Source organism: Folsomia candida, unplaced genomic scaffold, assembly GCF_002217175.1.
Source record: "Folsomia candida strain VU population unplaced genomic scaffold, ASM221717v1 Fcan01_Sc002, whole genome shotgun sequence".
Lineage (NCBI taxonomy): Eukaryota > Metazoa > Arthropoda > Collembola > Entomobryomorpha > Isotomidae > Folsomia > Folsomia candida.
Genome location: NW_019091194.1, coordinates 11,966,152 through 11,986,816, shown reverse-complemented (window position 1 = coordinate 11,986,816; position 20,665 = coordinate 11,966,152). Strand labels below are relative to the sequence as shown.

The 20,665-nt window shown below is 36.9% G+C and overlaps 4 protein-coding genes and 1 long non-coding RNA gene across 6 annotated transcripts; 1 reads left to right on the top strand and 4 right to left on the bottom strand.

The window, feature by feature from the left end:
• Nucleotides 1-232: 232 nt before the first annotated feature.
• On the bottom strand, nucleotides 233-4,051 carry LOC118434528. The gene is made up of 9 exons (XM_035848286.1): nucleotides 2,411-4,051; nucleotides 2,096-2,340; nucleotides 1,894-2,023; nucleotides 1,646-1,808; nucleotides 1,516-1,573; nucleotides 1,153-1,379; nucleotides 966-1,054; nucleotides 662-769; nucleotides 233-586 (listed from the first exon to the last, which is right to left on the bottom strand). The coding sequence occupies exons 2-9, from the start codon at nucleotides 2,121-2,123 to the stop codon at nucleotides 259-261; spliced, it is 1,131 nt and encodes a 376-aa protein (XP_035704179.1). The 5' UTR covers nucleotides 2,124-2,340; nucleotides 2,411-4,051; the 3' UTR covers nucleotides 233-258.
• On the top strand, nucleotides 454-1,896 carry LOC118434530. The gene is made up of 3 exons (XR_004834096.1): nucleotides 454-595; nucleotides 696-908; nucleotides 975-1,896. It is a non-coding gene; the product is annotated as an uncharacterized LOC118434530 (long non-coding RNA).
• An 82-nt stretch (nucleotides 4,052-4,133) lies between the features above and the next one.
• Nucleotides 4,134-7,083, bottom strand: LOC110844155 (venom carboxylesterase-6). The gene is made up of 10 exons (XM_022090291.2): nucleotides 6,528-7,083; nucleotides 6,294-6,431; nucleotides 6,176-6,202; nucleotides 6,051-6,081; nucleotides 5,894-5,977; nucleotides 5,776-5,806; nucleotides 5,547-5,701; nucleotides 5,280-5,470; nucleotides 5,000-5,168; nucleotides 4,134-4,919 (listed from the first exon to the last, which is right to left on the bottom strand). Exons 1-10 carry the CDS (start codon nucleotides 6,738-6,740, stop codon nucleotides 4,237-4,239), a joined length of 1,722 nt encoding a protein of 573 aa, XP_021945983.1. The 5' UTR covers nucleotides 6,741-7,083; the 3' UTR covers nucleotides 4,134-4,236.
• Nucleotides 7,084-7,582: 499 nt separating this feature from the next.
• On the bottom strand, nucleotides 7,583-11,000 carry LOC110844152 (esterase E4). 2 transcript variants are annotated; one of them, XM_035848285.1, is made up of 14 exons: nucleotides 10,897-10,911; nucleotides 10,398-10,832; nucleotides 10,171-10,308; nucleotides 9,937-10,003; nucleotides 9,831-9,874; nucleotides 9,731-9,770; nucleotides 9,502-9,642; nucleotides 9,357-9,401; nucleotides 9,069-9,259; nucleotides 8,827-8,973; nucleotides 8,733-8,754; nucleotides 8,236-8,640; nucleotides 8,027-8,156; nucleotides 7,583-7,953 (listed from the first exon to the last, which is right to left on the bottom strand). In XM_035848285.1, exons 2-14 carry the CDS (start codon nucleotides 10,662-10,664, stop codon nucleotides 7,800-7,802), a joined length of 1,791 nt encoding a protein of 596 aa, XP_035704178.1. In that variant the 5' UTR covers nucleotides 10,665-10,832; nucleotides 10,897-10,911; the 3' UTR covers nucleotides 7,583-7,799. The 2 variants fall into 2 exon arrangements, with proteins under 2 accessions (XP_035704178.1, XP_021945980.1); XM_022090288.2 differs by having other exon boundaries at nucleotides 10,398-11,000.
• Nucleotides 11,001-11,412: 412 nt separating this feature from the next.
• On the bottom strand, nucleotides 11,413-20,509 carry LOC110844159. Its single transcript, XM_022090294.2, has 4 exons — nucleotides 20,057-20,509; nucleotides 16,972-17,591; nucleotides 15,985-16,554; nucleotides 11,413-13,524 (listed from the first exon to the last, which is right to left on the bottom strand). Exons 2-4 carry the CDS (start codon nucleotides 17,287-17,289, stop codon nucleotides 13,399-13,401), a joined length of 1,014 nt encoding a protein of 337 aa, XP_021945986.1. The 5' UTR covers nucleotides 17,290-17,591; nucleotides 20,057-20,509; the 3' UTR covers nucleotides 11,413-13,398.
• Nucleotides 20,510-20,665: the final 156 nt, after the last annotated feature.

Here is a 20,665-nt window from a genome sequence, read left to right as displayed (position 1 = left end):
TTTGTATCGTTGCCAAAACAAAATCCTATGCAATTATACATGTGCACCGTTCCATTAAAAATCAAGGTTATTTTATGGGATTTCCGCTATGATTCCAGTCGGACGTCTTCAAAACAACTTTAACTCGAGAGTACATATTACAATCATTAAGTTTTTCTTCAGTGTCACAAAATAGGCAATGCATGCTCTTGTATTTTGTAGTATTATGCAATAACGACCTCGTGTACGAAAATACTGTAATTAGTAATTGTATTGCCTTTACTTTATATGAATAGCATTTCCAATTGCAACACAGGTATGGTTTCCAATGCATTCTAAACCATGGGCTTTGTAAGGTACCAATTGCGGCAGGATTCTTGTTCCAGGTTTGTAATGAACCGTCGTACTTTTTGAACAAAGGCAAAATTTTCTTGGAGGTTTAACTTCGAAACCTCCATTCATGATTTTCTCAACACGAAATCCTATTGCGCTGGAATCCCGAGGAGATTCGACACGAGGGCAAGAATTCGTTTTTGAGCAGTTCAAACGTCCCTCATCATAAATCAACGGTATTCTGTCCAGATCCTCTGCCAGTGGCCACATCCATCTAAAATTCGTATTAGTCATCCATTAATTATCGATATACATTTAATCTTAAATTTAAATTTAGTCAACAACTAACGATCTACAAGTTTCGCCGCATTCCTCATTTTCAGGGCCGGTGGGAAGTCGAACAGTTCCATTTTTTAAGAGACGACGAGCATCAATGCCGCATTCACAGTATTTCTCTCTGAAAATCAAGACAACATGTTTCTAAGAACGCACAGACGCCTCCTTCTATTTTCTTATCAAATAATAACGAAACTTTGGAGTTCCTTTCCATCGAGGGTGAAAAATGTCAAAGTCCTCAAGACTGGTCTGCGCTGCCAGTAAGTCACTTTTTCTCCTCTCTTTAACCTTCAAGTTTTAGATGTCTAAAAACTAACCTTGTGCAGAATGCTTCAGAGTTGTTGCAGAATTTTGGACACAAGTCATCATTTCCTCCGTCACAATGAGTGAGTCCAGCTTCAGTAGTCTATCATTAGTAATACGTGAGATTTGCTAGTGACTTTAGTGAAGTCACTTTACTACATAATATATTATGCATTATGATATGCGTTATTGGTTTCTCACTTCTCGTATGCACCCACAAAATTTGCTTTTAGTTACACCCCATCCATCCAATTGGTTTGTATCCCATGTCACATCGAGAAGCCTAGCGTCCATCAAGTGATGGCGACACGATGTGTCACAATTTATTTCTCCAGGATATGGCTTTCTTCCAAGCCCAGCAATCAGTTTGTGAGTGTTGCAAATGCAACTTCGTCTTGACTCTATGTCGCAAATTCCATTATCATGACCTAAAATTGTAATGTTACTATACAGAAAAATTATAAGGGTGGGGGTGGAATTATAAACGCCGTAATTAATAACTACGAATACAATTACAAATCTGCAATAAATACGTTTTTAAGTGTTATGTTATTATTAACTTACCGCAAATCCATCTGCAGATTTCGTCAGTGCATGGTCGAAATTGGCTCATTTCCAATTCCTATAAATTGCATTAGGGAAGATTTGTTGGTGTTATTCTGTGCGTTTCTACCTATTGTATTGATGTACTTACAACTTTAATGCAATGACAAAATTTGCCATCATATACGAAAGAGAACATTGACCATCGATACCACGGCGAAAATCTTTCAGATGATGGGGAAAAAAGTGGATTCTTTTCAATGACTCGAGCTGAGAGACCGTGCGCAAAACAAGAATCTTGACAAAATTTTTCGCTGAAAAAGATTTAAAACTGTTAAAATAAGAACACAACTTTTCTCTTAATATGTATGTATGCTGCACAATAAATAATCTAAATACTTATGATTCGGCAAACGGGACCAGAGGTGCGAACCGATAAAAATATTCTGCCTGTGACAAAGGCACGCCCTTCGATATTGGGGCTCACAAACTGCGTCGCGCATTCCACATCGTTTCTTACACTTCAGGCCTGGGCAAATTTGAAAAAAATCTTGAATATAACTAAAATTATTGCATGAATTTGAATTATAATCGAAATAACCTGAACAAATTTGAAATCCTTGTGCCATTATTTCCTGTTAGCAGAGCAGGTATTAGCATAATTTGAAAAAATATGGAAAGCTTAGATCAAACTTGCACCGTTATTTTTTTCTTTACATGTGTTTCTTTGTAAGTCAAAATCGAAGACTCCGGAGCACAAAGGCAATATTTTGATTGGAATTTATGGGGTTTATCAGTTTGAGACGTCAGAGAGTCATGAATTCGGCCAATAAAATCATGATGGAACTATAATGAAGGATAAGTAGAATAGTTATGCAAGTCAATTACACTGGAAAGTATGTAATAAAAATTTTACCAGAGAGCAACGTTTGCTGCACTCCGAATGATCAGAAGGAATTTCATGACGAACATTTGGCATTGATAGATTCATAAACCCCGACCAATTATCTCGACACAAACAGATTCCGTTGAATGCACATTCACCCGCATCGGACTGACAAATGGTTTTGCAAATATCGACTTTAGCAGCACTGTCACAAAAGGTGATACCGCTACTGCTTGTCTGCAATTCAAGATTAATGCTTTTAAAATAATTTGGAATTAAAGTATGTTTTTCATTGTTTGTTTGCCTGGTTGGTGATACAAATGCATTCTTTGGTTCCATTTAAGTTTTCCAAAACTCGAGCATATGCAAATCTTGCAGTGCAGGATTCGTCGCAAGCTATTTCCGATACGTCATTTTGTAAATTTGGCAATCGAATGGTTCCTGGTGTTTCTGCTGGTACGAATTTGAAAGCCGGGCATAGACAAATTTTGCTATTATGTTTATCGCATTTTGCGAGTTTGGTTTCAGAGCATATTAAACCGCAAGTTTTAGAATTGCATGGTAAAAATGCAGACAAATCGCCATCGTTGATATTTCCATATTCATCAGGTTGATTATGATCTGCAGTATTTTCGTGTTCAGTCGAAGGTACGATTCCCAACCGCATATTGTACTCCTTCACAATATCGCTTAATTTTACTTCTGGATTCTGATTTAAAAAATATAGATTCAAATAGCTCTCAATCGCAAAATGAGATATATTATGTAATTGGATTACGCGGAAGTTTTAGTGGAAAATGACATATAAACATGCAAATTATAAAACTAACCTCATAAAGTGTACCTGCATTATCTTCATGATGCATTAAAGGTGCATCTGCAGAACGATTATTCGTCTCATTGCTTGTTTGATTACCAACTGCATTATTAAAACTTCGTCCTTTCGCTTTGAATGGCGCCTGTTTAATAATGAAAAATACTCATTATATGAAATTTTATCACATGGACTTCAATCTCATAAAATTATAATCACTTTTTGTTGCTTCTGATTATGTGTAGTATCCAACGAGGGTACGTCAGTAATACTTGACTCTGTCACCGTGTCGGTTTCATGATACACTTTTATTGCCTGATTTCTATGTGTTTTTATTTCTGAGTCATCCGAATCTTGGAAATTGTCGCGAGAATAACCAGGTCTCTTATTAGATTTATGTTTGTCATTGAGGTTGTTAAACTCAAAGACTAATGGTTTATCTGGTTCTGGCTTGTAGCCCCACGTACTTATCCCCGTGTTGCTCTCATACGGGTCTTGAGGATTAATTAGCGCAATTTTATGAGATGACCCACCACCTTTATCGTCACCGTCATCATTTCCAGAATTATCGGATGTCAAACTACCTACGGTTCTTGACACGAGGTACAGAAGAAGAATTGATGCAGAAACTTTTGCTTGGACGACTTTAAGTAAAGAAGGAAAGTTTGTTGCTGGAAAACTGAATTCTCGCATTGTGTAAAATCAACCTAGCTCGATTGGAATTAAGTCTTAGGAGTCCTTAGTATTATACACGTACTATTATATTTAATATAGGAGTGACTAAAAAAAATAAACTTCAGGAGGCGTATGTGGTACAATCAAAGGGTGTTAATTTAACGATTTTGAACAAAGGACATTAAACATTTCATCAGCAAGCAACACATGTCGTAAAAATTGGTCTCTGAAATATATCACGCAAATAAAAATGACGCATTTGTATTCAATTTTTAATACTCTTAATTTTGGAGGTAGTTTATTGCCTTTTATATTTGACTTGAATTAACATCCGATAAATAATCAAAGTTATGTTGCGGCGTTTTCATCATACACCAAGTGACTTCCAAAACTGTACTCGATTTTCAAAGGGTTCACTAATCATTTTTGGTTCAGTATTTAATTCCATGTAGAATAAGTTATGGGACTTTGGATCAACCGTTTCCCATTCGACGGAATTGCATGTCAATGTTTTGTCATTGTGAGCAAAGTCAGTCCATGTTTTGATTAGAGTTCTTGACATTGCATAGTCTTTGGATTGTTCTGTAATAGCAGGACCCAATAGCCAATCGTAAAACAATGGCAATTCATCTGCGTGGCATACTCCAGGATGTGGTATTTCAAACCCTAGGACATGTTCCTTAATCCATCTGACAATCATGTCAAGTATCACATTTACAAGTGGGGGCAAGTAAGGCTTTTGTGACGACGCTAATAACCGTGCCAAACTAAATTGTCCTTTATGAGTGTAAAAGTACAGTCGAAGCGAAGCATGTTTTCTGTATTCCAGGGCGAAATTATGCAAAGGGACGAAAAACATTCGATCTGAGAATAAGTTAGTGTAATTCTGCACCAGGTCCTTGGTAGCAATGCTTTTAACATTTCCAAAATAGTAGTTTCGAATTTTAGCTGAAATGTCTGTTTTCTCCTGAGGATAGTACAAAATTCTTCCCGCCCAGAAATTAAACTCATTGTTGGCTTGATCCAATTTCGATTGATTTCCAGTTATAACTAGTAATGAGTTTTAGAAAATATGTATAAGCATACATTATGTATTAGATATGCACATACGTATATATGTATGTACGTACTTGCGGATGTTAATAGTCCCTCCTGTGAATTCACGCCAGCTAATATTGGAACCTTGTGGACTTTTCCGTCTTTCAGAGCTTTGACTGGATCTTCCGTTAAGAAAGCGTTTTCATCCTTCACGGCTTCAATCGTCGGAACAAAAATTGTTATTTGTTCTCTTAATGGAAGCTAAAACAAATACGTCAATCAAACACACAATGCAGAATTGAGGAACAATTCATACATATTACACTTTAACAAAAGTGTCAAAGTACTTAATTAGTACTTTCATATGCATACCAATATCTCTTTGTGACCTTCTACAAATGTTCGAGTATCCACATTTTTTAGACATTCAATCATTTCTTTACTTGTTTCTAGTGAGCAATTAAACTTTCCGGCAAACCGTTTGGCTTGCTTTGCAGGTTCAGGCCACACAGCCCAATTGCTACTAAAGGTCCCACTTTGCATAATCGCTTTGGAAAATAGCCCTGCAGCAAAAAATGCGGAAATATGTATCTTAAATAAGAATGACTCCAATAAACAAGTTCAGTAAATCGCGTATACCTTTGGACATTGGAGAAACTAAATGGAAGCTGGCAGACGCAGAACCTGCCGATTCGCCAAATAGCAAAATGTTTTTGTTGTCCCCACCAAACACGCCAATATGCTTTTGAATAAAACGTAAAGCCATGACTTGGTCTTTTAAACCGGCGTTTCCTCTGAGTCAAACAGAAAATATGTAACATTGCTCAGGTCTAAGACTACATTATCCAATCGGAGCCACAAAATTTACCTCGCCACTTCGTCCCCTGAATTAAGGAAGCCTGTAATTTTTAATTTAAGTAGGTTATGGAATTGTGATCTACAGCATACATATATTCCAATACTTAATTAGTTTGTGATATACTTACCGAGGGCACCCAATCGATAGTTCAGAGTTACTAGAATTACGTCTTCGTCTAAGATATACCCCGGTCTGTAGGTGTTTGAGCTACCTATTCATTCAGGAGATTAAATGTTGGAATATTTTTGATCAGTATTTTAAAAATTGTATCAATATTATCCTACCCGTAACGAACGCACCGCCGTGCAAGAAAACCTATAATAAATAAATAAGTAATATTACCAAATCAATAAATATTTTTAGTACAGTAATTTCAACGTGGCTGCGATTATGTAGTTAAAGGACAGACCATAACTGGCAGGAGTCCTTTGCGTTCCTATTTGTATGAAATAAAATAGTAGTCACATGGAAAACCAGATTCCTTAAGAATATTTGCATACAAATTTTGCATAGTAGTAAAAGATCACCTTCGGAACAAAAATATTCAAAAATAAGCAATCTTCATGACCAGCATAATCCCCAGTAATCAATCTGAGCTGAGCACACTCGGATCCATAAAAGCTTGCATCTTTGACCCCCTCCCACGGGGCGACTGGTTGAGGAGGCTTTAATAAGCATTCAATCGTTACAAGAGGAAGGTTAGGGAGCAAAATTATATTTTGCATTGTCATGTTTTCCTCTCATGTAAAATTGTAAATCACCTCAAATCTGAGCTTGTTAACAGGTGGTGCCGAGTAAGGGACGCCTAAAAACTCATACAGACGTTTACCTCCTCTGGACATTGATTCAATGCCTTGAATTTTTCCCAGCTCAGTTTCTATCACAGGACTCGGAACCTTTTTATTTTTATGTAAATTATATCCATATGCAATAAATATTATAATCACAGCTCCAAATGTCTTCTTGCCAAACATTATTGATTTTTCAACAGAAATAGCACGGTTTTAATAAAGGTTGTCAGTTGACTATTCGCTAAAGTTAAGTAGAATCTTAATTTAATTGTTTAACTGTTGAGTGCTCTATATATTTTAGGAAACACGGTTTTCCAGTGACACATGCGAATTACTCATGAATTTATAAGTGGCAGGTATTCTCACGCTATAGTAATTGTCTTGCAATTTCAATCCAATTAAACCGACTTGCCACAGGTTTGGAGGTTACTGTTGGTAAACATAATACATATTCTTAAGTCTACGTGGAAATGCCAGCCACTTAAATTACCAGTTATCGCAAAGTCATAGCCAGCTGGAAACTGCAGGTAATGTAAACCAACTACGTGCATTATACATAGGCATCCATAACATGCAAGATTTTTTGCTCAATATTCATTTCATGGTCACTCGTCGGTACAGAAATGTTATCACACAAGGCATTGACTGATGTTCATATGAATTTCGCTATAATGTCATTTCGCTTGTATTAATGGACATACCGACTCATTGGACAATAAAATTATTGTTTCCAAAAATTTATTAACGTCCCAATTCAGGAAATAACAGTGGACAAGCTGACCCTACCGAGAGTATTTTAATACCACTATCCATAATATCCATGTATAGTACACATCCAGCACGAAATCGGACCCAATGCATCGTGTGATAGCATAAGAACTAGATTGTCACACGTTAGGTCAATCCATGCATTGTATTTTTATTGAGTGTGCACATATTGTCATGTGTCTAAACGTACATGTACATATACCAGTTTAATTCATATAATGACGATGATTGAATGCCTCTAATTATCACCAGACGCGTTTGCTTGTGCTGTACTATTTGCTTTAATAATCTTACTTAATGAGAAAATAGGATTTTTATCACAATGCGAATTGCGTAATCTTGAAATAGTTTATGCAGACCTAGGATTAAATTTTCTCGAACTTGATGGCATTTCCTTTGCTCGAAAAATATGCGAAAATTCTTTAAATATAAAGTCGGTATTCATATATTATTATAGCTTTTCATATGTTGGTTTTAAATAATGTTCAAGGTATTCCAAAACTCCACTTGATTAGCAAATGGTTCGGCTATCATTCCTTTTGATCCAGGTGAGATCTCCATGTAAGTAAGTTTGGATGACTTGGGATCATGGGGAGGCCATTTATGAGATTTAAACGTCAATTTAGCTCTGCATAAATAAAATGCTTGGAATTTTTCGTAGTAGATTATTATTATCTAAATCAAATATTTATGACTCGTACGGATCGGAAGCAAAGGTGACCCATGACTTGATGAGGGCTTTGGACATTTCATAATCAGAAGACCCAACTGGTGCCCCTGGGATAAAAGGAAAGTCAAATTGTAGCAACATCTCCTCCCCATGTGATGACCCTGCAAATAAGTTAAGATTTTAAAATGAGTATCTAAACAACTCTAGAAGGACATACATATGTAGTAAACAAACATATACCTCGTCTATGGATTTTTAAGCCAAGAATTTTTTGTACCCAATGCCACACAATTTCCATTACAGTTTCTACTACAGGAAAATATTTTCCACGGAGAGAGTGCATTAATTTTAGAAAGCCAAATTCTGTGGGGTAATCGTAGTAGTAGAGGTACACTGGAGCATGCTGAGCATGATATTTTGCTGTGTGATGTCCAGAAACAAAGAAAAATCTTGCAGCATGAAGCTCAGATAGACCACGAAAGCTTTTGATGCTGCAGAAAGTGGAATTATTGAGATAAAACTCTTTCAGTTTCTGCGGAGTATTATTCGGTCTTTGTGGAGCAACGTTGAGAAAAACAACTTGTGTAATAAAATCATCCCAGTCTCGGTTTGCCCAATCGACGAGAAATTGCTGTTCAAGAATTTCTGAGAATCCGAACAAATAATGGTCAAACATGTAAGTGAATGTATTTCCACTTTATGTAAGTGAAAGCACTTCTGGCTGCCACCCAAGTTACCTGTTGCAAATGGAAGTCCTTCCTACAATCAAACCGTTATAAGCAACAGTGTACAAATGTTACAATAACGTTTAAAAATAGCAAATCAAATTGCCTCGGAATCCACTCCTGACATCCAAGGAATCTTTGCGAATTGTCCTCGTTTCATCATTTCAATGGGTTGATCTGGGAGAAAGGTCGAGGAATCCACAACTGCCTCCACTGAAGGTGCATATTTTCCTAACAGCGGTCTCGGTGGCAGCTAAATTGTGTAACAAATTGTTACCATTCATTTGATTCAAATACGTAGATCAATTAGCTGATCAACTCGAGTGTATCTGCAGTTTATAAAAATACCCTCATCTCTCGGTGTGTCTCAACAATATCTTTGGCATCCACCATTTTCAAGCATTTAACCATCTCGTCCGACGGCTCGACAGGGCACCCCAGTCTATTTGCCAAATTTTGAGACTGCTCTTTCGGATATCTTGAATACAGCCAGGCATTGAGAACATTTCCAGATTGTGAAATCGCTCTATGGAACAATCCTGCAAGTGTGTTGATATGTATAAGGAAAAAGTGCATAAATATAAATTTTTACATATATTTATTGCTACATATGTACATGCATATATGAGTAATCACCTTTCGAGAGAGGAGATAGCATAAGAAAATGAACAGCACCACCGCCTAAAATTGTGTTGTAATATGAGTAAAACTTGCCAAACTGCAAATTTGATAGGTTTTCCAGCAAAATATGAATAAAATATGAATAAAACATTTTACATGCCTGCGGATTCTCCAAAAATAGTCACCGACTTATTATCTCCACCAAAATTGTGAATGTTATCCTGTGTCCACTTTAATCCTTGAATTATGTCCTTCATTCCTTGGTTGCCTCTTATCAAACTATCGCCAGAGTTCAAGAATCCTTCAAGAGGTAATAAAACGTCAATTAACTTATCAAACATCCAAGTAGTGCCTGCATGAGTAATGAATTATACTGTGCATTGACATACCCATTGCACCAAGTCGATAATTGATGCTTACAAAGACCACCTGTAATTGGAACCCGGCATACAAAACTCTACAATACAAACCTTACAAATATTAAAGCACCTCTTCATCCATAATATATGTAGGTCGATAAATGTGTGATCCTCCTATCGTTTTAATAAGTATAAAAATGGTAAACTTTACTTTTCCAACTTTGTACTAAACCAACCTGACTGAAAACCCCCTCCGTAAATCCAGAACAGAACTGGCAATTTGTTTCCACTGTCCATAGGATCCTATGAGAACAAAGCATACAAAATACTCAGAATGTGCGACACTTTGTTTTACAACTTAATCCATGTAAACTAATTACACTAGTGTTAACAGTATAAATACATCAATTAATGTATTATTCATTAGTTAAGCCCTATAAAACTACTTAATTCCCGAATCAAAGATATACCTTCGGAGTAAATACGTTCAAATAAAGACAATCTTCCGAACCAAGTTTAATGCTGGTTATAACATCAATCTGCAGGCATTGCGAGCCATATCGGTTTGCTTGCTTCACGCCTTCCCATGCCACAGGAGGAGTTGGTGGCTAGAATATTGTAAATTTTTTTAAATATTCGGAAAAATTGCAGAATTGGTGAAAAATTTACATAACATTGGTACATTTTATTGCCATACCTCAAACCTTAAGTCTAATAAGGGTGGAGCGGAATACGGTATTCCAACAAACTCGTAGACAGGCTTCCCTTCTCTTGATCGACCCACCGTTCCTTGAAGTTGGCCGAGCGTGGTTTGCACAATTGGACTTTTGCTTGGAGCAAAAGTTGCGTAAATCACACAGGCTAAAACTGCCACAGGTATGGCGAAGAGTTTATTTCTCATTATGAAACTTTTCCTTTCTGGATCATGTTTTTGGACTTTGCTTGATTTTAGTTTTTCACCCATTTTTATTCCATCAACATTGGACGATGCTTATTTTATATTTTTGTCTTGAAAATTTTGAGTCGAGTCGACGATATGAGATAATCCCAGTTTCTTCTCCAAGTCTTGGTGAGCTTGTGTAACTATGCAGAGACTTGCAATTGTACGAGGAGCTTTATCCATGAAAGAGTGCTTATAACAACGACGTAATTATTAAATTTTCCTGCTTGCTTACACTTTGACATGATAACCTTACCTACCATGCCATTTTTTCTACTGCCTGATTGTGCTAGCATATTTACTTATTTTACAAGCTGCCAGTGGAATGATAGTTCTTGGACATTATTCATTTCTGAATTTAGCTGGACAAAGATTACATGGAGGCACATTGGTTGAACCAAGTGACATTCGTGAGCAGTCCATTACACGCTGGCACATATGCGTATGTTCAACCCATGATGAGATAATGTTATTACATTTACAAAGATACTTGACCCCATTGTGACTGCTGTGTATGAGATTGAGTGGACTATGACCAGCAATATAAATACTTCGTGCTTTGCACTGATTTTCAGATTCACGTACTTTACTATATTTTGAAACCACTGCCAATGAGACTGATTGACATTGGTTTTAGCAACAATGTAAAATTGTCATTAAACTGAATAAATGTAAATCTGTGAAATGATGTTAGTTAATTTACCTGTGATTTATACGATATATAGGAACTGAATGTGAAATAAGTATGAAATAAAAGCATGAAACATATTTATATAGTTGGATTGAAATGTCATTGATTTATTTTCCTTTTTCCATCATTCATCTCTCTCGATTTTTACAGACTAGCTCGACCTACCAAATCTTGTTACCAAGAGGAAGGTGTATATGTATAGCTTCCCAACATTGGATGTCTCCAACAGTTTTTTCATGGTTATATAACGTCATTTGATACGACGCCACTAAAATTACACATTACACATCAAAATAAATATTTTACACTTTGTACGATGGGATGTAAAATTTGAGGTAGCTTAACATAGTTTGTCTTAAATAACATATAGAAAACGAATACAACATAAGTAAAGATTACAAATTAACAAATAAATTCAACATGTGGAAATGGGTACTATTTTTTATATCATAGGAAAGTTAATTTAATAAATTCATATTTAATTGAGGTAATTTCATGTTAAAATTGACACAAATGTACAGATTAACCGTTTATCGTTAATATAATAAGTCTTAGATATCTCCGTATTCGAATGGATTATTAGAATTTAATTAGTACCAGATTTGATTTAATGGTTAGACACCAATATGAAATTTTTTGATTAGCTGTCTTGCTTGACCTATAATTATTACAAATATTTATTTCATTCCCATTCAATTAGTATTAAATATGCATACAGCCAACTTTGACTAAAACTCGAAAAAGTTATAGATTTGGATATGATGTGTGCTTTTCTACCTGCACAGACAGATACGTTGGACTTATGTGTATAGAACCCCATCAAATAAAATTATGTAATAAAATGCGACTTTCCCCTCTACACCGAATCTGATTGTTATAAATTGCATTAAGATTTATATTAATATAAATATCCATATAAACTATAGATAATTGACATATAGTAAATATTTAATCAAACTGATGCCTCCAAAATTTAAGATATTGGAATGAAGGATTCTTTGCCAATTAAAGAGTTCTGGGTTTAATAAGTATTCAAGCAAGGTTCAAAATACAAGTTGCTTAGCAATAGGCCGGCATCATATGTATGATAATGAAGAAGAGGTTGTCACATGGAAAAAGTAGTAGAAATATTTAACGAGCAATATTTTTTATGTAGATGTTGTAACTGCTTTAAAGTATTGTGCATATTGTACAACTACATATAAAGCTAGTCACATGTGTATCACGTCCTCATCAGACTGGTAACGCGGAATTTAGAAGTTTTCCAATTTTGCGGAAATAATTTCGTACGAATAAAAGATGGGTTCTGTTCAACTAGAATATTTATATAAATACTTGAATGTATGTACCTTTAAATCATGACAACTTATTAAGATGTGAAATATGTCTGTATATTATATTAAAGATTAGATAGCTGTCAGCCATTCGTATTTGCTAATATTTATAACGTATCACTAGTTATAGGGTTCTTTTTACATTCAGATCAGTCATTTTAAAAGAATAATGGAATTACCTCCTTGTCACTTGTCACAAAGGTTTGGTGCTTCAGTACCGATTGATTTCAATAAGCTGCTCATTACTGGAAGGTGTTGTATTGTATAAAGTAAGCTTTCCTCCCAGCTTCAGGTTCTTAGCTTTGAATTCTCTTTAATTGATAAAGTGACACACTTCAAACTCATTAATTTGGTATTCTGCCTACTAACAAGATTCAACTATTATGCGAATGTTGGAGGAGAAAAGGAGGACGTGGTGAATTCGGGCATTCAATGATCAGGTTCCGGTTTTGCTGAAATTGGTTGTTTTGGGTATGCAGGCGGATCAAAATTGCGTATTTGTCTTGTCAGGTATAGAGGATGCATTCTTTGTGCTACAGACTGCTCTCGCTTCATACATAATTATTCATGTTTCTTTCCGTTACAACAAAATCCCTTCGATATGATAGAAAACTAAACGTACTGAAAAACTACAAAATTTGGTAGCACATGTTGATAATATCAAAATTTGTCACATTTTGAAAATATTTAGAATAAACCCAAAAAGGTGGTAAGGAAGGTATCTGTCTCGAACTTAAATGAGTGACTTTTTCACATTCGTTAATTGTCCGCTTAGGGATTCCACGTCCGTAACAATTTGGTTCGTTCCTGCCGGCGCCCGTTTCTGCAATCTTGATGTCGCCCTTCGTTTCTCTGCTTCCTAGAATTGCAAACAATAGGAATTCAGTTGATGGACTAAGTAGGCGAAGAAAAACGACAGCGTCGACTAATGGCATCATGTAATAATTAGAAATATAATAGCAAAGCAACGTAAAGCAGCAATCGTCGAGGATAATTTGTAGCTTTGCAGGCGTCCGTCTGCCTGACTCGAATAAAATCACTTTGCTACTTGTAGTAAATAAATAGTCCGTAGTACTGAAGTGGTTATTGGAGGTAAGAAGGCTTTCGATGGCACAGTAATACCCTCAATCATTCATCACTAATCAGCTTTCCAGTAATGGTCCACCTTTACGTTATATGCTGTGTTATGCATTATGTACAAGCTTTCGCTTACATAAGTTAAGCGAGTCGGAGACATTTCCTACTTTTTCATATTACGTTCTTTTCGTACTGCGCCATATGTATTTCAAATTTTAACGGCCTGACATTTAAGTCTAAATAGTTTATATCAGCTACAGATCTCTATTAGATAGCATGCATAATGCTCCTGATTCCGAAAAGTTCTAGGAAATGTGCCATTATTGCTGATTAAACCATGCAAAAAATAAATGACAATCATCAAGGTTTGTCACTTGAGATAATTCGTTAAACGCTGCTGCATACTCTTCCTGGCATATCAATTCATCCATTTTCAAGGTTTTCCAATTTATTTACTTGCATGATGAGAAACTGATGGGATTGGGGAAAGTTGCAAGTGACATGACAAAATGAGCAATAAATATTGTCCCTTGTCGGCTCCTTTCAGTGGTGTGCTCCCTGTGTAGTCGTCGCCAGCCACAGAATGTAGATGCATGCTGAGCAAAGGGAAAAACGGACTCGGGAAACCATAGCCGCAAAACCAGTAAAACTTCCGACGCTACCACCCAGCGTGCGTGGGAGGATGAAAAAAGGAACTGAGACGACACGAATGGCGTGGGCGGCGGAGTGAGATCCTCCATAATTCCATACCTGCTCTGCCCGATAATGAAATTGCCCGTTTTTGAATTCAGTGAGCATATAATGAAAGAGATATGTGGTGGTTAGAATAAGAAATCAATAGCCTCCCCACACTATTATATATTATGTATACATCAAAGTACGGAAATTTTGGCATACAAATGTCAAAATAATCATCCAACAATTTGTTACGCCACTTGTGTAGGTTTTTCGACCAGTTCACTCCCCAGAGGACAAACGAGATTAAAAGGAACCACCATTCTCAAATTGCCTTTCAACTTTCACCTTTGCCACACTGCAGTGTTCACTTCATGCTCAAGTTCAATAAAGGTCACAGGTCACTCAAAAGCCTGCGATTACAGATAGTGAACAAATAATCTCTTCCGTTAACATGTACATATCACAGAGGATTTATTTCACTCAAGGTTGGCATGAGACTTTGGAGAAAGTAAGAAGATTCCAAATTTCTCATCAGCAAAGAGAGTGAGTTATTGAATTGAGTTATTGTTCATCAACTAACAACTTGAAAGTAGAGTCGCTTATTTGTATGTACCTCCAGCCCGTGAGTATATTTTTATGTGTACGGTATGAAAATCAGGATATGAAAGTTTTATCATTTCAAAATATCTTGAATTTTATTTCAGTTCTTTTTCACCTTCCTTGAGTTAAAAGATGAGCCCTTCTGTCATTTTTATGTCTTGAATATTTATGCACGTATGTAATATACCTGTTTATTTGCATTTATACGTAGGCACACATATTTATATAGTTTCCTAATTTAATACAAGTTAAACTCCCACGAGTACTTACATATCTGCATATTCTACAAATTGAGTTTTTAATTGGCAACTTTAGTAATTTACTGATGCTCCAGTTAAATATTTGCTGTACTGACAAAAAGCAAAAATATGATGAGGTTTTATTAGAATTAAATAGTTCCAAAAGAAAGTTTTCATTCCTTGATTTAAATACTTGAGCTTCTGCTCCAACCAAAGGTGCAGGATGATAATGAACGTATGCTCCTTCATGCACGACACCATGCAGCTTTTACAGTTGAATATGGATGCCCTCATGGTGAAATAATTTGCTTCAGTTCTATCCACTACCGTTCCCCATAAAAGTTTGCCGGATACCAAGATGCAGACGAATGGAGTGGAAGAAGATGTCTGATTTCTTTCTTTAGGAACTCCCTTTTCGCTAATGCAATACCACTTTCACTCATTGGAAAGGACAGCCAGTCCTGAACAGCACCATTTCCTTCATCCTCTTTCTCAAAGACCTCATTCCTATTCTCTACGTCCTGTTTAGTAAGTTGAAACAGAAAAGTTTAGCATGTATTAATACATCAAAGGAAGGAAAGGGAATATAGGAAAGGAAATATCACAACTAATATTTGCAACAGGTACAGATAGTTGGATGAATATGCATATTATTGATATCTGCTGATAGCGGAAAGCAAATTGAACCAAGTATACCAGCGATAAAGCAACAATTAGATACGAACCTTCTTTAGAGCGTCTTCAAGGGAAATGTATTTCCTGAGTGTGTCATATGCTGATGGCTTTTCAACTGGAGACCGTTGAGCGACAGCGATCAATGGTTCCTCAGTTTCATGTGCCTCCTCATCATCGTTGTCGCCAGTATGTTGTTGCCCCATTTTGATTGCTTTCGCCTTGTTTGGTGGTCTCAAAAGTGGAACTTCTTTCTGTCCTGGTTGCTGATGGAGTAGTTTGACCATTTTTGGAGCAGAAGTACTCGTCGTCTCCTGTGGTTTTCGTGAGGTAGAAGTTGCGGTGGTGGTGACAATGCTCTTTTCTGTCGTGGGGGCGGAAGGATGGGAGATGGCGGCGTGGGTTTGAGATTTGGAACCACCTCGCTTCTCTGGATGGCCATTGTAGTCATAGGCGTAATATTGATAGGGCGCTGCTGCTGCTTCCAGGGCTGCTCGTTGTCGCTCCTCAGCCTCTCGGTCTCGTTCTTCTGCTTTCAATTCTTCAAGCTCAGACTCGGGCTTTTCTTTTACAATCTGTCCCCAGATTGGAGGGTCGTAAAGTTCTGCCAAATTGGGGAGTGCCTGGGAATGACATGACGAGAAAATTATATAATGCAATTTACATAAGAGATTCAATTCTACTCGCTCATCATGAAGTTCTTATCGAACAAAACCTAATCATTTTTTACATAGAACAAAAGATCAAGGTAAATACTCCACTGTTGAAGTTGGTTGAGCTAGCATCTCTTAATTAAACTGAGAAAGTTATCCGGTGTATGCATCCTCAATGTTAAAGAGTAGCGCAGAGAAAGTCAAATTAATCATAGAACTTATGCTTTCTTTCCCTTCGGAATACGGCTTCATATCTCGAGCATGTATCAGAGTGAATCATGAGTATGGGTAAAGAAAGCTCAAGACTGATATGGATTATATGCACGTACAATGTCGGATATTTGAGACGGGATTATTAGATTGTGTTGTATGAAGAAAGATGCTTACCTCCACATCCGCTCCGGAAGAAGGTTGGTTCATCCAGTAATCATCGAGAAGGTCATAATAAGTCAAGGGTTCCTTTGCCCTATCCCACTGGCTGTTGTAGTTGTAGCCTTCTTGTGGCAACTGCTGGTAGTCTGCAGGCTCATATGCGACGTTGGATGTGAAAGGTATGTAGTTTGAGTTGACGTTGGACGTTCGTCTGTAGACTGAGGGTGAAACGGCAGGCCATGCCCAAATGCAACAGGTCAAGTAGGCAAGGAGGATGAAGAGGCTCGAGGTGACTTTCATTGTCGTCAAGTATTTAGATGTGGCTTTGAACATGTCCTTTATTTGTTTTCTTATGTATCTAGCTTCGCATGAGTTCCTCCAACTTGCTCTTGAGGATTTATTACTCAGGATTTGCAATTCTTCTTGTATCCCAAACAAAGTTCACGGTAAAATAAATCCCAAGTTCTGCGACCGCCGTGCTTCTGTTGCTTACTTTCTCAGGAGAGAATGTATCTAGTGTAATACGGGTAATCCCTGAGGACTTTTCTATGTGCTTGCTGTTTTCCTTTACGAATCCACTTTTGTGCGACTGATAATAGAAGAAATAGAAATGCTGGATGTCCTTTCTCCTCCGCCTACGTAAAAGTCAATAAACATTTGACAAAATGAGTTTCTCCTGCTTACAGAAGCATGTGAGGGAGGTTGCGAAGAAGGTGGATGGATGGATGGGTGGGTGATTTTATATGTATCTCAGAGATTAAGGCCGGGGGTGGAACAGGCTGCGTGTTTACCTTTGACATTTGCCTTTCTCTCACGTAGCATTTTTTATTAATGCATTTTTAAAAAAGTCTGAACACTCTGAACTCTGTTGCTCAAACATTTTCAGTTTAGCTTTAATCATTATTAGCTTTACTAATTTCGACCCAAACTACAAAGCCATCAAATGAGTACATATGTATTTATTTCGTGTAAAGTACGAAAGTTTACATCTTTTATATGGAATCTGAAAGGTGTGTAATGAATCAATATAATGAAATGTCGCATAGGTCAAAGTTCTTTCTCGTTTCTGAGAAACATTGTTTGCAGAACTAAAAATAATATTCCATCTCAAAAGTTTATTGAAACCTTAGTTGGTGTAGGTGGGTGATGTTTCCAACCATTAAATTTAATGATGCCGTCTAATCATTAACGGAAATGTCGGGAACAAAAAAATTCTAATATCCAGCTAGTATTAAATTACTTCAAGTAATTGAACTTGCACTGTTCCTTTTCGTAACGTTAGTTCAAATGATATATCTAATGATACAAAACAATTCTGTTTAAGGTTCAAACCGTATTTTTCGCTTTTGCTACAATTTTTTTCAGTCGACTGTTAGTAATTTAAGTATGAATCAAATGGGTAATAGGATACTTAATTCGACAAATATCAGATTGATTGAATATAAATTAGAATTATTAGAATAATTACTCAAAACTGCAGGTTCATTCAGTAGGTTTAACGCGAGGTATGCATTACATAAGATTCGTAGTTAATACTTACTAGAATTTGGCTTGATATATATTGCATTTGATAACATTTATCGTAACTAAAAGTTAAGCCCAATTTGTGTTCAAGGGAAACATGAAAGTAAATCTACCCCTTGTTTATATACGTAGGCGATTTTGCTGTTCATTGATCACAACAACAGAATAAAGCTTTCCTCCACCCTCTGTTTTCACCATCCAAATGTGATTATTTACTTTCACCCTGAAGGTGACCTTTACCAGTGTAAAAGATGAAAGCATAATATGGTTTCTCGGGCATGCAAAATAAATTCTAATATTTATTACCGACATTTGGTAAATAGTTTATACAATTAGTATTGAATTGGATAATTGTGCAAGATTTCTAGTAGACTACTAGTGTAACTACTAGTATTTGTAGTAGTTACACTTACATTCGAAGTATCAAGTTCAGTCTCTTGTGCTGTATGTAATTTCCCATGTTTACATAACCTACAACAACCTTCAGAACTACCCTCACCCCTAAAAACTTGACGTTAATTAGATGGCAGTGAGAAATAAAGCATGAAGTGAAGAAATAATACGACCAGCGAGTGCAAACAAAATTGTGGACAGAGACTTTCATCTCTTGTCGGACAGAACGGGATGAATATTTTATGAACTCCAGCCAGCAAAAGGTGAAATGTCACATTTTGAATTGAAAAGTGTATTCTCAGTTTCTCACTACACGGCAGGAGACAAGTACAAACTCCTTCACGCACAACGTATATGAAAACGTGTATCGTTTGACTTGCTTCAAAATAGACTGCTAGAAGAATTTAATTCCCCAATGATGAATTATGCACGTTCCCTTTGTTGCAAATAATTTATCTCAAAATATGAGTTGTAAACTAAATTTTCCAATAGCCCCTTGACTGCCTCCTTTGAGACTGCTTGCGACTCGATAATCAAGGTATGCATTGTGAACAATTGTCTGCCCTGTTCGATTAAATATGGACAGGTTAAAATTTATGCCATGTTAAATTAGGAATTTGACAGACAATTTAAAAAGTTTCATGCCGCTAATCTAACCAAGTTTGATTAAACCTGGGTGAAAATGGTGAATACGGTTAAGCATTTCAAACCTGAACGAGCAGAAAGATCCAGAGAGTGGAATATGCAAATCGAGTCTGGTGGATTGGGACTCAATAAAGCGAGTAAACCAGATAAACTCGGTTGCCCGTAAACCCTCAATAAACTGCCGTGGTATCTGCCTTTGGTATTTACCCAATTACTGGGTTACCCTCTTTGTTCGTTGGTTGCTAAATCGGTTTCGTCGACGTGTTGACATTTGTTCGTCCATCGAGGTTTCCATGTACGTCACAAGTGACTGGTTGGCCAAAGTAATTTATAAATAAACCTTTCTAAAGTTTATTAAAGTTCAATTCTGAGAATTGGAAATGTTAGCTTCCAATGTATGCATGCATGCTTAATATGCATGCTATCCATCGTAACAAGTATTTTAAACGCCAATTGTTAGCAGTAATCTTATGCTCAGAGTCTGAATATCTTAAGACTTATGTACATAATAGATGCAAAATAGTAATATATAAATTACCTGTATGCAAGATCCGAAAACTGGTCAAATACTCAACCAGTTGCACAATGCCCCACACCGAGACGAACTAGCGTTTTACTTTGCAGACAATGTTATGGAGCAGACACGAGCCAAACTCTGCGAAAGTGACACAAGTCTATGTATCTTGAGCCCACACACTCGAGAAGGAAAGTGTTCTGGAGTGAGTCGTAGGAGTAAGAAGGCGAGTGAGAAAAGTATCAGCGTGCGTCCTCTTCAACAACACGAGATCCAATGGATCTACTTTGGTCTCAAACTTTCCTCACGAGCACGAGAGCACAACAGACTGCAGAGCAGGGAGAAAGTTGTTGACGGTGGTGGTTGACGTTGTTGCTGGCTCCCAGTCCCATCTCCTCCAACGCTACAGTGTGGTAACAGTTTACTCACAGCCTTGTAGTCCAGGCGTATGCAGGAGAAACTGTGGGGAGAAATGAGTGGAAAGTAGACCTACATACGTGACGATCTCAGCCTTTCGTAGATCATGGGTTCAAGTAAGCTGAGCATGAGATATCCCAATCCACCTACGCAAAGAGTCGGCGCTATGCTGACTAACTATTGCTGAAAGCGAGCCCAAGCTTTTCTGCATATGCT

Coding starts and splice junctions, on each gene's coding strand:
- LOC118434528 (XM_035848286.1), bottom strand. CDS start 2,123: ATGGCACAAGGATTTCAAATTTGTTCAG. Junction 2,024..2,095: donor AGGATTTCAAATTTGTTCAG/GTTATTTCGATT, acceptor AAATTTGCCCAG/GCCTGAAGTGTAAGAAACGA. Junction 1,055..1,152: donor TTTGTGGGTGCATACGAGAA/GTGAGAAACCAA, acceptor TACTAATGATAG/ACTACTGAAGCTGGACTCAC.
- LOC110844155 (XM_022090291.2), bottom strand. CDS start 6,740: ATGTTTGGCAAGAAGACATTTGGAGCTGTGATTATAATATTTATTGCA. Junction 6,432..6,527: donor TTAACAAGCTCAGATTTGAG/GTGATTTACAAT, acceptor TGCTTATTAAAG/CCTCCTCAACCAGTCGCCCC. Junction 5,807..5,893: donor CTATCGATTGGGTGCCCTCG/GTAAGTATATCA, acceptor TAAAAATTACAG/GCTTCCTTAATTCAGGGGAC.
- LOC110844152 (XM_022090288.2), bottom strand. CDS start 10,664: ATGGGTGAAAAACTAAAATCAAGCAAAGTCCAAAAACATGATCCAGAA. Junction 8,974..9,068: donor AGACACACCGAGAGATGAGG/GTATTTTTATAA, acceptor TACACAATTTAG/CTGCCACCGAGACCGCTGTT. Junction 8,755..8,826: donor TGTCAGGAGTGGATTCCGAG/GCAATTTGATTT, acceptor GTTTGATTGTAG/GAAGGACTTCCATTTGCAAC.
- LOC110844159 (XM_022090294.2), bottom strand. CDS start 17,289: ATGTTCAAAGCCACATCTAAATACTTGACGACAATGAAAGTCACCTCG. Junction 16,555..16,971: donor CTTCCGGAGCGGATGTGGAG/GTAAGCATCTTT, acceptor TGTCATTCCCAG/GCACTCCCCAATTTGGCAGA. Junction 13,525..15,984: donor TTGAAGACGCTCTAAAGAAG/GTTCGTATCTAA, acceptor TTGCAATTCTAG/GAAGCAGAGAAACGAAGGGC.